Source organism: Octopus sinensis, linkage group LG1 (genome assembly GCF_006345805.1).
Source record: "Octopus sinensis linkage group LG1, ASM634580v1, whole genome shotgun sequence".
Lineage (NCBI taxonomy): Eukaryota > Metazoa > Mollusca > Cephalopoda > Octopoda > Octopodidae > Octopus > Octopus sinensis.
The window spans coordinates 191,008,614-191,025,799 of record NC_042997.1 but is presented as its reverse complement, the minus strand read 5'-3'; the positions used below and the strand labels follow the sequence as shown (position 1 = coordinate 191,025,799).

At 38.9% G+C, this 17,186-nt stretch overlaps 1 protein-coding gene across 3 annotated transcripts in view; it reads right to left on the bottom strand.

Annotated features, from left to right (window-relative positions):
- Positions 1-5,701: 5,701 nt before the first annotated feature.
- The window catches only part of LOC115212627 (FK506-binding protein 15), a 99,328-nt gene continuing 87,843 nt past the window's right edge, over positions 5,702-17,186 (bottom strand). For 2 of the 3 annotated variants that reach the window (XM_029781363.2, XM_036507806.1), the window contains exons 26-30: positions 16,926-17,033; positions 14,624-14,792; positions 8,906-9,272; positions 6,015-6,123; positions 5,702-5,896 (exon numbers count right to left, since the gene is read on the bottom strand). In XM_029781363.2, the coding sequence (XP_029637223.1) occupies positions 5,816-5,896; positions 6,015-6,123; positions 8,906-9,272; positions 14,624-14,792; positions 16,926-17,033 (834 nt within the window). In that variant the 3' untranslated portion in view covers positions 5,702-5,815. The remainder of the gene's footprint in view (positions 5,897-6,014; positions 6,124-8,905; positions 9,273-14,623; positions 14,793-16,925; positions 17,034-17,186) is intronic. The other variant, XM_029781364.2, reaches the window with a different exon arrangement.

Here is a 17,186-nt window from a genome sequence, read left to right as displayed (position 1 = left end):
AAGCTTGACGAATGGAGACCACACCTGCTCACCGTCCAGGTAAATCCAGAGGTGCCTAAGCCTGAGCGCATGTCTGCGCATTTTTAGCCACGGCATCCCTAACCCACCCTTCAGCGGCTTTTGGCAGCAAATAGAGCGCCTTACAAGAGGTCTGCTGCCCCTCCACAACAAGCGAAAGAGCATGCGTTCCAGTTTGTTCAGCCACGAATCGGGGCAAGGCACGACGGTCAGGCGGTAAGTGATTACAGAGGCGATAAACACCTCTGCAACCGCCGCCCTCCCTTTCAAGGACAGCTTCCACTCAGACCATGTCTGAGTTAGGAGAGCCACCTTTCTCGCCACCTCACTCCAGTTCTTCTCTATTTGGTGATCTGGACCTAACCAGATTCCAAGCATTTTCACCGGTCCTTCCGTCCAACGTCCTACGACGGTGTCGGAAGACATCGACTTGCCCCTCCAGGTGCCGAGTTGCAAGCTGACCGATTTATCCCGGTTAACTTTCGCTCCTGCCACCGCTTCGTAGTCCCTTAAGGCCTCACCCACCCACTGTAGGTGCTCGACTCGGGAAACGATGACGGTGATGTCGTCCGCATACGCCGAAGCTGACTTTCCGCACCCTAGATCTTGCGGAGTGCCTCTCATAGTTTCCAACCTCCTCAGCAACGGCTCGAGGGCCAAAACGTAGAGAAGCGGGGAGAGAGGACACCCTTGACGTACCGAACGTTCAATGCTGAAAGCGATGATCCATCCGCGGAAGGTCGGGCCGAAGCCAGCCGCCGCGAGGACCGCCGCCAGATACTGATGGTCCACCCTATCAAACGCTTTCGATTGGTCCAAGTGGACCATAGCCCCACCCTTGCCAGGAATCCTATTTACCCTTTCTAAGGCATAGCATAGAAAGTGGAGTTTGCGCCTCGCCAACAAGTTCACCCACGACCCGCGCCGACCGTTAAGTGATGGGCCGAAAATTATCAATTAAATCCCCCTTGTTCGGGTCCTTTCTTAACAGCGCTACCACCTCTCGGCTCACAGACTTAGGAATTCTCCTGTTTTGCTGCCAGTTGGTGTACACGCATGCAAGTAGGTGCCCAAACAAGTCTGGCATGCTACTATAGAGTTCGTAAGGCAGATCATCGAGTCCCGGCGATTTGGCCCCACCGCAGTCTGCCAACATATCCTCGACTTCTTTGGCTGTGATCGGCGCCTCACAAGATTCCGCGTTCAGCCCCGATAAACACGGCGAACCGGCTAGGAAGTCTGCGAGCTTCTCCCCGCGCTCCAACTCGCCGCTCCTCCCGAATAGCTGGGCAAAATGATCATGAAACATCTTGCACATCTCCTCGGGTTCGTTTACTAATCGACCATTTGGGCCCGTCAAGGATCGAATGGTTGAGTTGTTGCCACGCTGGCCCTCTACCACCCGGCTGCGTTGATCCCTTCCTGTCTTAGCCCTAACAATGCACCCTTCATGTTTAGCTTTGAGATGTTGGTCGAGTGCTAACCTCGCCGCTAACACTTTCGATGCACTGCCTGACCTCATTGCCTCCTCTATTGCCTTAACTAGTTCCTGTTCTACTTTGTTTCTAGCACTAGCTAGTTCTTTGCTAAACCTAATTGACTCAAATTTGATGGCTCTTTTCAGGGCGTACCACCATTTGTTGTTGATAATGGATCCGGTTAACGCCCTCATTACTAATTGTTTAATCCGATTCCTGTAGGCTTCACAGTCCAATAGTGACTTGTTTAGCTTCCAGTAACCGTACCTCGTCGTCTACACATGCTATCTATGTCGAGCGTACAGGTCACTAATTTGAGATCGCTGTAGCTGACGATATGGTGTTGTGGACAGCTAAGTATTTTCTTATCTTTCCTTCTAGTTATGATTCTATCAATGTAAGATCTGGACGACCCGTCGTTTCTTGCCCAGGTCCACGCTGGAATGTCTGGGTGGCCCAGTCTGAATCTATCTGCCAATTCGAAACGACTTAGCATATCGTTGAGGTGAGGTAATCCCCTCCTATTCTTTCTCGAGCCAACATAATCTACGCTTGCATCGCAAATTATGTTGAAGTCACCTAGCAATACTAACGTGTTCGACGTGCCATGAAAATTCTCTAGGCTTTTGAAATACTCTTTCTGCCCGGCTTTTCCTTCGCAGGGAGCATAGACAGCGACCAGCCTGAACACTTTACCACTGCTGTGCGTCACATCCAAAACGACCAACCTGCCTTCCGGATCTATAAAGACAGTTCTAATCTCTAAATCCAGGTTTTTCCTGACCAGCACTGCCACTCCTCCGCCCCCTCCAGGTCGACAGGGAGAAACGTATTTCTCGTAGCTCTAAGTCTTGTCCATACCAGTTCATGTGGCGATATCTCTTAGACTGAAGAATGGCAAGTTCTTCCTCTTTGCCTAAGAGAATCGCTGCTATGATAAAGTCCACATCTATTTCGGGAGGAATGTCTGTGACCGTTATTCTGGATGTTCTCATTCCTAAATAAAAAGGTAGGAGAACTACATCTTCCGACTTCAACGTTCTTGTTGAATGTTCCCTAGCTTTTTCTTCGCTAGGGAAACGCACCTCTACCGTGCCGAAGCGACTACCCCTCGTTATATAAGTAGTTTGTTGCTATATCGGCCTCAAACATTTTTATATGGCTTCTCTCTGCACGAAGTCAATTTTCTTATCTTTCACATTATATGTCTTGTATATGACAGTTTTTCTCTCCGTCGCATAAATTAATTCACTGGGAGGGAACAACTTCACATTATCACCTTCTTTTTTTAATAAACTTTGGTACTTCTTTAATCCTTCTTTGTTAATAACGATGTTTTCACAGGGGCTAGTTGCTGCACTCGCAAAATTTATTTTTGACTTTTCCTGTTGTGTAGTAGCTTCGCTAGACATATTGTCGTCTGCTTTTGTAACGAGCGCCTGAGACGTCTCTTTACTTTTACCTTCCTTCTCCCGCATTTTCGCCTTCATGCCTTCAAACAAATTTTCAACGTTTTCCTCCAACTCGGAGGAGATTGGTGGCAAATTCATGTTTTTCGTCGCTTCTCCCTTGAAACAAGGGGGAAAGAACAGCAGAACTCTGCTGCAACAGCAGAAAAGAAGTGGCCTCGACGACCAAAACAGCAAATTTTCAAACTTTTCAGCACAAAAACAATCTTTCACTGCGGAGCAAAGAATAACATGACCTATCAGAGAGAGAGAGAGAGAGAGATACAGATAGACAGCGAACGAGAGAGAGACAGCGAGTGAGAGAAAGAGGCAGCGAACGAGAGAGAGAGAGAGAGAAAGAGAGAGAGGAAAAGAGAAAGAGAGAAAGAGCGACAGCGAAAGAGAGACTGAAATAGAGAGATTGTGTGTGTGTGGGGGGGGGGGCAGAAAATCTATCGATTACTGATCTTTCCTTGAAATTATGAATAAAATTCTTGGAATTGAGTAAACAGTTAAGAGCTCAGTATGTTTTTAAATTTAATGTTTTATATTTTTGTTTTCTTTGCGCAACTTTTCGGATGACTGCTCACGCAGCCCATGATCAAAGATTGGTGTTTACAAGTATATCTGGGAGTGTTTTTTTTTATTACACCTTTAACTTGACAATAATGATAATATCCTTTCTGTTGTACATGAACATTGAAGTTACGATGACATTAATTGTTAAATTTGATCCGGGATAGCTGTTGCATCAAGTATCGCTAGCCATTCTCTGCGGTCATGTCCACAAGGTGCTGCTGAACATACCATTTGGTGTGGGGTGTACAAGCTGTTACTTGTTACCCACCTCACTATCTTCTGTAGCTAACCCCACTTTGTCTTTGTTTCCTGGGTGAGGTAGTTCAGTTTTTTTAATCTCGATTATCATACTTTATATACTTTTAATGTTTTTTTTATTTCTTTTTCTTCCTGTAAAAGTATGTTGCTGAATAAAAATCTGGGAAACACTTCCGTCCGTCCCCACATTTTCCCCCAAATTTGTTTATTTAAAAAATTTTTTCTTTGCCAAAAATCCCCGTTTTCAGATACGGAAGTTCCAGAAAATTACCAAATATCGGCATTGTGAAAACTCCCCAACTTCTTCAATTTTGACCTTTTTCCTTAACCCTAACCCTAACCCTAAAACTGTAACCATAAGTACAGAAATGTTTTGAAATTTTTGTCCAAATCATAATATCCATATTTTCCCGCATATTTAGGAAAAAAAAAAAAACCTTAAAAAAAAACTTTACAAAAATTTTTGGAAATTTTTTCAGAATCATAATTTTTACATATTTTGTTAGAAAAAAAAAAAAATTCTGAAAAAAGTGGAAAAAAGAAAATGGGGCGTAATTTAGAAATGTCGATTTTTGCCAAATTTTTTGCAGCCGAAACGGGGAGGTTTGTGTTGAAAAAAAAAAAATACATATATATATATATGTGTGTGTGTGTGTGTGTGTGTGTGTGTGTGGAGGCGCAATGGCCCAGTGGTTAGGGTAGCGGACTCGCAGTTGGAGGATCGCGATTTCGATTACCAGACCGGGCGTTGTGTGTATTTATTGAGCGAAAACACCTAAAAGCTCCACGAAGTTCTGGCAGGGGTTGGTGGCGACCCCTGTTGTACTCTCGCCACAACTTTCTCTCACTCTCTCTTCCTACATTTTGAGTGACGCCGCGATGGACTGGGGGGTACACATATGCCACAGAAACCGGGAAACAGGGCCCATGAGCCTGGCTAAGCTTGAAAAAGGCGACAATATATATATATATATATGCACACCTCACATACATGATGAGCTGTTTTCTCTTGAAGCACAGCTGCTTATTCTATTATTACAATCAATATAAGATCTATAATTATATCTATGTATGTCATGTGTGTGTCAGTAAAGAGTCATGAAATGTTTTAATCGAACAAATCCACGCCAGGGCTTATCTTTTGAAGCCTAGTATCAATACTTATCCTATCGGTCTCAAGGGACGTAAACACCAACACCTTTTGTCAAGCAGTGATGGTGGGTGGGACAAACACACACACACACACACACACACACACACACACACACATATATTGTTGTATTTTGGGATGATCCTTTTTTTTTTGCCAAATAAACACACGCACTATATATTTATTTGAAAATCAGAAAAAATAGTGCAAATGGTGTAAAAAAATGTGTATGAAATGAATATGAAAAAAACAAAAAAATTCGCACAAAGCAACGGGAGGGTGGAGAGAGGACCTTGGAAAAATCACAAGATCTGAGTTTTTCCCTCATATATATCTGTATATATAAAAGGCAAGATATGTGTGTGTAAGTGAATGTAATTTATGCATGTCCACAAATTTGCATGCACGTTGCTCCAATTTTAGGAGGACATTCATCATGACCCTAGCTGTGTTTTCATCAACTTTGTTATCTTGATTATAACAGATTTGTGTCAGTCACATCCTCTAATAACACTAAAATTTAGTTTGTTAAACTGAAAAAGAAAATCAATAGTGTACTCAAGGAATATGGTGGTTTTACATTGTTGGTTCATGCATAATTTTTACAGTAAGGTATTCATTGTCAAGGTGAAATTAGATCTGAATTATTCTTTTACCCAAACTTTCCCTACTTTCTTATGTAGAAAGGTCTATTTTTTCTAGTATTTTCCAACACAAGCATTGGTCTCCATTTCACATTCACAAAAGATAAAAAATAACAACCCTGTAAAAACTTTGATAAGAAATACTTTAATGGTAATATTAGATATCAAATCATAAAATTTATATATATATATATGTTAAAAAGATATCACTATTGTATTGCTGTAACAATGATCAGAAAGTTAATCAAACAGGTCCCGATTATAATCGTCATCATCATCATCAGAGCCGAATAAAGGAGGAGGTCCTTGTGGCCTTATGTCCTACAAAAAAAAAAAAAAATTGTAGAAATGTTGTAATGGTATTAACAAGAACCAATATATATATATATAAAAAAAAATTAAGGGAAAAAAAAAAGGAGAAGTAAATTTTGTCACTTACTTCCATAGAATCTGTTGTTTTTAAACTAGAGTTGCTGGACCTCTTGTTTGCAGAAGTGGTACTGGAGGAGTCTTCTGTTGAAAACTCTTCACTGGTATTCGTTGTAAGTCTGCAAGTAAATAACTGTTTAGTATGGTTGTCCAATCAGATGTTTATTTTGTACATATTTCGCTTACATAGACAACTAGCATGCATATATGTTTGCCTGTAGTAAATATGAACAAAGTAAAGAGTACTCAACAGAGGTACCGTAAATCCTAGAGTATAGTCCGCCCTTGAGTATAATATGCAGGGGATTTTTAGGGGGTTGTACCACTGAAAAACCTAAACCTTATGTATAATATGTCGTACATAATTAAGCCAGCAGCACCTAGTTGAACAAACACTTCCGCACATGCATAATACAATAATGGTGATGTTCTTAACTGTTATATGGGAATGTAAATATGTTTGCAAATTGTTTTTGCTATATGTTATTCTGTGTTCTGAATACTTTTATTTTAATAAACATTGCTTACTGCAAGTTATAGATGCTTCTTCATTGCTTTCAGGCTTAGCTTATGGTATTTTCGTGCCCGACATCACAAAATGTGTCTGAATAAACATTGCCGGACAGCAAATAGAGACTCGGACATTGCTTAGAAAATATTTTTCATTTTTAACCTCGTATATAGTACGCACTAGAGATTTTGACCTTTAAATTTTGGGAAAAAAATGCGGATTATACTCGAAGATTTACTGTAGTAAATATGTTACTTTTTATTGTCAAAGAGTTTACTACTGTTCCATTACTTCAAGTTTTTGATGTTGCTGTACTATCTGATGAATGTCTCTTTGGCAACAAACTTGAAATAATGGATAGGGAGTCAATTCTATCAATACAAAGAAAGGATCTTTACTTTTTGACCGACAGATTTAAAAAATAATTTTTTGTAACTAAACACTTTCAAACTTCGTATACTTGTAGAATGTGTCACATAAAACACTTTTTACTCTTAGTGTTGTTGAGAAAATTCTGTATTTTGGAAGTTATTTTTTGTTAAAGTTGTCATATTTCGGTAATTCAACCAATCAATGACGTGTATTCAGTTGAATAAAATTACTGCTGTTATTTGTCAACAGCAACTATCGGCGGTGTATATTTCGTTTTTCATTGTTATTTATGACATTGTTCGTGCATTTGTACTGGTTTTAGCTTTAAGGTTTTAGGGTTAGAGTTATGGGAAAAAATGAAAAATGAAGCACGAACAATTATGATGGTGCCATGAAGTAAACATGCTTCAGATACATTCGTTTATTCATACAAATGTAACTGAGATTAAATATGTCATAAATAACAGTGACAAACGAAAAATACACCACCGGAAGTTGTTGTTGACAAACAACAGCAGTAATTTTATTCAACTGAATACACATCATTGATTGGTTGAAATTACCAAAATATGACAACTTTATCAAAAAATAACTTCCAAAAATACAGAATTTTCTCAACAACACCAAGAGTTAAAGATGTTTTATGCAACACATTCTACCAGTATATGAAGTTTGAAAGTGTTTAGTTACAAAAAATTATTTTTTATATCTGTCGGTCAAAAGGTAAAGATCCCAAAGAAGTCTATTTGACTTGTATTGTTTGCTGAATTATTCTCTGTAGTACAAATGTTTTGTTTTCAAAATTTCGGAATCAAAATCTTCCAAACCTTAGTCACAATTTATGTTCTTAACACTAGCTCAATGATAACTAAGTTATTTTACTAAATTCTTTGTTATATTTAAAATTAATTGAAAGAAACATAGAACATCTCAACAGAAATATAGTAACAAAAGGGTTAAAGTAACATATTTTGTTTTAGATTAATAAGTGTTCTCCAAAAACTGGAAAATTAGATAGAGATGGAAAATAAACAACAACAGAAAATTAGACATCTCTTCATTTCAATTAGAATTACTTCTCAGTTAGTCAGTGATAATAGTTATATTTTTAAAAAATGCAAGTAAAAGAATCAGCCTAATTAGAAAATAGATCTTTGCATTATATTTTAGTTTTTGAATATTAGCTTTGAATAAAGAAAATAATCCGTAGGAGTTGAGTGTTAGGGTTTGTCCAATATACTGCAGAATTATTAAGAAGAGGTTTCAATATTAGTCAAAATGTTAGTGAATTGTGCCCTGTAGTGGGATTGAAATGGTGATGTTCTTAACTGTTATATGGGAATGTAAATATGTTTGGAAATTGTTTTTGCTACATGTTATTCTGTGTTCTGAATACTTTTATTTTAATAAACGTTGCTTACTGCAAGTTATAGATGCTTCTTCAATGCTTTCAGGGATTTTTTAAAACAAAAAATGAAGTGATGATGACAGAACTATCTCACTTCAGCAGGAAGTTTGAGAAGCCCACAATATTTGAATTATTTTTTCTAACAGAAATATTGTGATGGAATTAGATACCAAAATCTTGAGGAATTGCAACAGGTAAGAATTTTGTTGTGAGAGAACAGTGATGAGGAGATGATATCATTCAGAAATATTGTTGGGGTCTGGGAATGGTTTATGACATCAAGTTGAGATTTAGCAATAGTTAAGCAGAAGAGAACAAGCAAGTGTTAATGCAGATGTAACAAGGAAGTTAGGTTACACTAAAGAGAAACCTCAACCAGTTCAATGTTCCAGAGACACTTTAAAGATTGTAGCAAAGCAAAGCTTTTTAGTAAGTAGGATTGAACAAAGTTTTCTGTTTAGAGGTGTCAGAATCAGAAAAAAAAACAAAGGAAGATCACATGAGTACTAACACTCATGCAAAGGTTAATAGTATTAGAGGAAAAAGGGAAGAGATCTTGGTGACTCAGCGTTAGGATTTTGCGTGCTAACAGGTACATACAAAGCCTTACGTGATAACTGGAGCTACTCCATCATTGTAACCTGAAGGGCCATCAACAATTTTCACATCTTGTTTCTTGTTGCTTTCTATGTGATCTGTTTTATCATCACTTTTAATCATTTTCTCTTCATCTGATTGTTCGTGCTTTTCCGTTGAAATATTGCTGTTAACATCGACTTCTTCGTTGTCATCCGGTTCTGATTTTTTAGTTAATTCCTGATTACTGACACCATTGCTCATCTTTTCATTATCGACCGTAGAGGATTTTCTTTGATTATCCTTCAAGTTATTGTTGTCAATATTAGAATCTGCATAAGAATCCTGTTCACTTGTGTCCTCAAGAGCTACTTGACTTTTTTTCTTATTTGAAATGTTTTCTAAAAATTAGGATAAATCCGTTTTTTTTTAAAATGGAACATACAGGGTAAAGTTGTATAACTGATCTGCATTTTGTAATCTATCCCTCCCCACTAAAATTCATGTTTTGTTAGTTTACAGACTTCCTCAACAAGTCTCTGGACAATAACATTTCAAGTAAAACAAATTATTTTTCAAATATTTGAATAACACAATAAATAAAGAAACCCAACTAAATCGGATCTTATCAGTTTGAACGGCAGATTTTAACATAATTTCTAGGTAACTAAAAAATTTTTAACTTCGTATACTGGTAGAATGTGTTTATAAAACATCTTTTTCTCTTGGCTTTATTGAGAAAATTCTATAGTTGATATTTGTTGTTTTTTTTCTTCAATTTCTGCAATTTCAACCAATCACTGACGTCTATTGAGGTAAAAAACATTCTGTGCCGTATGAATATGTCCCTTGTTTAAGAAACAGATTGGGTTTATTTACATTTGTGAAGAAAAAAAAGATACCCTTCCCCCACCCCTAACTAATCCTAACTAACCTTAACTAACCCTAACCCTAAAACAGATTGAAATGTAATAGATCGATACTCGGGTCATAATTATGGGTGACAATTTCATGACACCGCTAGAAAAAAACTGCTGTTCAAACCGAAAAGATCCACTAAATCTATTTAAATGTTATCCTTAAACTTCTAAGAAATAGCAACCCAGCATTTCAATATTATTCAAGGATGATAGATTATCTGTCTTAGATATTTATTTTGTTAATCCAGCATACAATGTAACACAGATTTCATGATTATCAAATACAAAAGATGAAAAAATAGAAATGATTTTCTCATATATTTTTTGTTTCTACTTTTGTTGGTAGGCAACACACGCTGATCAAAGACCAAAAAAGAAAGATCTTTGATCAGTGTGTGTTGCCTACAATTATGGATGCACCAGAAACAAGCACTACCTACCAACAACAGCAGTGAAAATAAATTATAATCAACAGAGCAGCTAAATGGCTTCCGTGCCAGTGGCACTTAAAAGGCACCATTCGAGCATGATCGTTACCAGTGTCGCCTTACTGGCACTCGAGCCCTGTGCTAGTAGGGTATTAAGAGCACCATGTGAGCATGATCGTTGTCAGAGCGGCTATCTGGCCTCCGTTACCAGCATCACCTTACTGGCACCTGTGCCGGTGGCATGTGTAAAAGATTCGAGCGAGGTCGTAAAAAACACCATTTGAGCGTGGCCGTTGCCAAGTACCGCCAGACTGGCCCTCGTGCCGGTGGCACGTAAAAGCACCCGCTACACTCTCAGAGTAGTTGGCGTTAGGAAGGGCATCCAGATGTAGAAACTCTGCCAGATCAAGATTGAAGCCTGGCGCAGCCATCTGGTTCGCTAGCCCTCAGTCAAAATAATCGTCCAACCCATGCCAGCATGGAAAGCGGACGTTAAACGATGATGATGATGATGATGATGATGATGTTGTAATCTGTGAACAGCATAGGTATTTCTCTTTACATAAAGTAAAGCCTACCATAAACACTGCAAGAACTCTACTAACTTAATCACTAATGTAAAAGACTAAAATAGTAATAAGAATCAAGTTCAAAATAAAAGATCAGGTTTAGGATACTTTAATTTGTACTTTGCTGTAGTGGTCATTGAAAACCAGTGGTTTAAGTCTTTTGAAGTAATATTTTATACTTTCACTTATATGTAGAGTGGCTGTGTGGTTAAGAAGCTTGTTTGCTAACCATGTACTTTCTGGTTTCAATCCCACTACAGGGCACCTTTGACAAGTGTTTTTTACTATAACACTGCACTGCCCAAAGCATGAGGAAAATTAGGAAGATGGTAGCTGAACGAAGCCTATTATATGTGTGTACCTATGTCCTTGACATCATGTGATGATTGAAAGTGAACATCACTGTCATACAAGTGATGTTGTTTATTTCAGTCCTCCATACAAGACATGTTTAGCCATGGGGGTAAATATTAACTTGCTTGAAAACAGATGAGGGTTGACAACAGGAAGGCCTTTTGGGTGTAGAAAATCTGCTTCAACAAATTTCGACTGATCTAATGCAAGTATGGAAAAGTGAAAGTTAAAAAAATTGGTAAGTTGTATAATTTACATATAAGGGATGCAGTTGTTTGGTACCTGTGATTAAAGGTATTCCAATCACAACCATCCTATCTTTTTCTGTATGCACAGTACACCCAGGACTATACTATCCAATATATGTCCTTTTTCTTTTAAAGAGATTGGAGCGTGACTTGGTTGCTATTTCTAACATAATGTTTGACCATGCAGAGGTTCTGTTGCTGGCTTGATATATATATAGACTTTATACTATACAGGTAAAAAAAAAAAAGAATAACATAAATTAGATATGGTATGAGACAGCTTGCTGCTTGATTGATTTTATTGAATGAACTCAATAAGTCAACTCAGAATATGAAGCATCACATGTTACTAAGATGACTGCTGACTAAGAAAGGATGAACTCACGACAATAAAAGCAAAATGGGAGCTAAGTGAAGAAATTGTAATAGTCAAATTAAAAGGTTACCAAAGAAATCTTGTCCAGACAATTAATTAATCACTATGATCTATTGTTTTTGGCCATGAATCTAATTCTGGTCATGAGATTGGAACCTTCACTACATACTAATGAGAAATTTGGAAATCAGAGTTCTTGTGCTTACATCATCATCATCATCATCATCATCATCATTTAGCGTCCGTTTTCCATGCTAGCATGGGTTGGACGGTTCAACTGGGGTCTGTGAAGCCGGAAGGCTTCAGGCCCAGTCAGATTTGGCAGTGTTTCTACGGCTGGATGCCCTTCCTAACGCCAACCACTCCGCAAGTGTAGTGGGTGTTTTTTACGTGCCACCTGCACAGGTGCCAGACAGAGCTGGCACAACGGCCACGAACGGATGGTGCTTTTACGTGTCACCGGCACGGGGGCCAGGCGAGGCTGGCAACGGACACGAGCGGATGGTGCTTTTATGTGTCACCGACACGGGGGCCAGCCGAGGCTGGCAACGGACACGAACGGATGGTGCTTTTACGTGTCACCGGCACGGGGGCCAGCCGAGGCTGGCAACGGACACGAACGGATGGTGCTTTTACGTGCCATCCATATTTTACAAACAGTAAAATATATGTTTGTATGGTATCTGTTCACAATCAGAAGGAAAAAAAGTCACAGAGCAAATTAAATGTTGCTACTTCAGACATAGGTGCAGGTATGACTGTGTGGTAAGTAGCTTACTTCTGGTTCTCTTCCACAAGGGAGGGAAATTGGAGGGCTTTGTTAAGAAGCTTAAAACGAAGGGCCGAAAGGAGGGGATTCTGTCTTGCACGGAGGACCCTGACTGTCCTTTGCAGGTAGCTGCGAATGTCATGGGGGAGAACGACCTGTTCAGGATATTGAACCCCTTCCCTAAAGATACCTTCAGATTCATGCTAAATTGGCCTGACTTGGCGCCGTCCAGGTGTTTAACTGAGGTGAGAAGTCTGGTTGGGCAGGAAGATTTGTAACTAATTAAAGTAAGAGGCTTGGTGTCTCATTTGTATTGTTTCATTGATTTTATAATTGACTTGTGTAAGAGGTTTATTGCCTCAAATATGGTACTTATAAAGAACAATGTGTTTGGGTAAACAGCAATTGGTGGGCGTTGCTGTTACCCTCATTATTATCATATCGTCTATCATTTCATCTCATTATGTCCTTGTCCAGCCCACAACTTTCTTTCTTTGTAAGGTCTCTATGTCCAATTTAATGAATAAAAGTAGCTTACTTCTGAATCATATGGTTCTGGGTTCAGTCCCACTGTGTGGAAGTTTGGGTGTCTTCTACAATAGCCTTGGGCCAACCAAAGCCTAGTGAGTGGATTTGATAGATGGAAACTGAAAGAAGTCCATTGTATCTATATGTGTATGTGTGTGAACATGTGTGCGTCTGCGTTGTTGTGTCTGTTACTTCACCACTGCTTGACAACTGGTGTTGGTGTGTTTATGTGCTTGTAACTTAGCGGTTTGGCAAAAGAGACTGATAGAATAAGTACTAGGCTTAAAATAAATCTTGGGGGTCAACTTGTTCGACTAAAGGAGTTCTTCAAGATAGTGCTCCAGCATGGCTGTATTCAACTCTGAGCACCTTTTCAAACTCTTACTAACAATAACTTTGAGCACCTTTTCAAACTCCATCTGTCTAACACCCGTGGACATGTTTACAAAGTCAGAAAACAGCACAGCTCCCATGACTTTCGGAAACATTTTTTCATGCTAAGAGTTGCTGAATATGGAACAAACTGCCGGCATCGGATATTAGTTGTCGGAGCACTGCATCCTTCAAAACTTCCATGCTTCTTGAGATTCGCCAACACTACACCTGATTTTCTCCCCTCCATACACACGCAAGCATGTATCTGACTCATACACTGTTCACTTTCCAGACATTTGCACATTACTGCATATTCTTTATATGCACTTTTGACAAGTTGTGGTGCACCTGAGCACTGTATACAATAATTTCATTATTATTATTATTATTATTATTATTAAATGACTGAAACAACTAAAAGATAAAAAGATAGTGATGGGGATGAGAAATAAGATAGGATTGAACCCAATATCTGGTAAGATGGAATCTAATTTAATTATTTTGAAAATTTCTCTTTATCCATCTTGTACATTGAGGGTATGCCCTGATACCTTATCTCCACCATCCTTTTTCTTTTTGCAGAGGTACCCATGTTCCTATTTTGCTTTCCTACTTTAGCTTCTCTAAATCTGACATAAAGACACTCCACTCAATACTGCATGCATCCCCAACTCTGAAGTGATCCTGCCTTGCATTACTTGGTGACCCCATTAGTGCTGGTGCTAAGGAAAATGCTCTCAGAATATACTGTAAAGTAGTTGGCATTAGGAAGAGAATCCAGCTGTGGAAATCTTACCAAAGCAGAGACTGAAGACCAATGCAGCCATCAAGGTAGATGGATCTTGGTGAACAGCCCCATGCCAGCATGGAACACAGATGCTAAACCATAATGATGATCCTGCTCTATCAGTCCAATACGGAAACTAAAATTTCAGTAGTAGTTAGTCGGTCATATATAATTTCTGTATAAGCCAGCTATAATTTTTGCTTACATATAAAAATTCAAAATTTAATTTCTGTTACACATTTTTGACTCCCTATTTATTTTAATTGTTTTGTAAATTCAAAGGGGTAACTTATTGTTAGTTGTTGACATTGACAGAAAAGTGTTTCGGAAGAAAATTTACTAAAAAAGGGGAGGCAGAAGCTTGGTTCGTTGCTTGATTAAAATAGAAGAGACTTTACCTGGAGTCTGAACCTGGTCTTGGTCCTCCTCACTTTCTGAAATTTCAACATTGTTGTCATTCTCATCTTGTTGTTCAGCTACCGTCATCTCTTGAGATCCTTCATCAGCCTCTTCGTTCATGTTATCTGTAGGTGGTTCTGGTTGAGTTACTAAATTTAGAGTCGTTGACTGTAGGCCAGAATTGAAAATAACATTCATCAAACATTATTACTAACATTTTAATCATCATCATCATTTAATGTTCGTTTTCCAAGCTAGCACGGGTTGGACGGTTCGACCGGGGTCTGGGAAGCCAGGAGGCTGCACTAGGCTCCAGTCTGATTTGGCAGTGTTTCTACAACTTTTCTCTCACGCTAACATAAGTTAGATGAGCCTGCCCTATACTATATCACCAATATCTTGTTAATTCTTCATTACTTCTGTAAGGCTCAATGTCCTGGCATCTAATTCGACCACTTCGTCATCCATTTTTCTCTTTTACAAATATTTTCCACAAAAGGGAAGACAGTACCTTTTTTCTACCCAAAATATATCAACTATAAAAGTACAGTCATCACTTCTGCATACTTTGATTGATGATTTTAATGTCCAGCCATTTTCTTAGCTTAATTTTGCTGTTTTTCATGCAGGCTAAGGTTACGCAGCCAATACACACCTTATTTCTCTCCAGTTTCAGGAAAGATTTAGTACTAATGTGTTGCTATCATACAAAATCACTTCTTATGCATGTCATATTTTATTGCCAATAGAAGCAATGGTTCCCCAAATTTCTTCCACCTCTTCATTATTGTAGCTACGAACCTTTCACCAGAACCATCTCCAGCATGAATAGTCAGCTAACAGAAACTACCAGCTACATCTAGTGAACTATCTGAACAGTCATGGGTTTTATTTCACGAATAATCTTATAGCTGACTTCTCCTGTGCATCTACAATAGTCTAACAAAGGCAGAACCCACATCACCTTTTCTGGCTTTCTTACATGTCAAGAAAACAACATCTCCACTGGCATCAGGATCTTAGGCTCCCTCTTACTTCGGTCTTTATGTGGATGCTTAGGTCTTTGAACTCAATAAACCATGCTTTTAAGATTTGGAACTTTGACCACAATTGGTTGATATTTGAATTCTTCATTAACCATAAATAGCCTATGTCATGGCCCGTGCTGGTGACTTGTGAAAGGCACCTGTGTAGGTGACCTGTGAAAAGCATCCATGCCGGTGACATGTGAAAGGCACTTGTACCAATGACATGTGAAAGGCACCTATGCTGGTGACATGTGAAAGGCACATAGTACACTGTAGAGTGGTTGGCATTACGAAGGGCATCCAGCTGTAAAAGCCAAACCAAAACAGACTTGAGTTCTGTGCAGCTCTCCCACTTACCACCTCCAGTCAAACTGTCTCACACAGGCTAGCATGGAAAATGGATGCTAAATGATGAGGATGATGATGATGAATGTAAGACAGTAACGAGAGTACAGACAGCAGAAAGTACTTTAGATATTATATGCTATCCTGTGCAGTAGTCCACTGTTCAACAGTCAAATCTCACAAGAGCTGTCTGATATTTGTCCTTCAAGGTTGATAAAATAAATATCAGTCATATATCCTTAAATCCTTAAAAATGTTTCAGCCCGAAGGCCACGGCCATGCTGGGGCACCACCGTTGAATGAGCTACACTAATATGTGAATCCACCTCTGATATGTGGCACTTGGTCAACAAGGGAGTTCGATGCTGCTGCCTGCATCTGTGTCTCCTGTCGTGAGGTAGGTTCATCTGGGATCCCCGACAAGAAGAGATCCAGTTTAGTTTTAAAGAAACCCACATCCACACCATGCAAGTCTCTCAGGCATTTAGGGAAGATGTTAAAGAGCTGTGGTCCTCTGAAAGAAATTTAGACTATAAGAAATATACTATCTAATGCTAAGTCTCTATGTTGATATTGGGTAGGCTTACTGCACCACTTTTGCTACTTCTAGTTATCCATTAAACTTTCTGAATGCAATGTTATGCTAGTGGCACAGCATGGGTTTTGGCCACTCTGTGTGGTAGACAAACTGGCCGTGAACTTCCTTAATTGTAACATCTTTTTGACTACAATGAACACAAATGTATAAAGTGGTTGTTCTGTGTGGTCTGCACACCCATACTAGTCACTGACCTACACCTGGATACAAAAAAACCAATCTGATTGATACAATTCTGGAGCCTGGTTACAATGTTAAAAACTCAAATGCATCAAAACAAAAGGCAATATGTGAGAGAGTTGGGGGGGGGAGAGAAATGAAGGTTATTACCTTAATAATATGAAGTAAAACAGACAAGACCTCTGAACCTTTGTAACTTCCCTCAGCCTTTAGTTCAGACCGTGCACTCTGATAAACACCATTCATTACCTTTTTCACCTGAAAATAAACATTTATCATGTGTTTATACATGCATATATACACACTCATATATAATTAAGTGTTTAGCAACAAGTTGCTTCACCACATACCGAAAATTTAGAAATAGAAGCCAAAAGACAGCTAATTCTTTTAACTACAGAATTAGCTGTC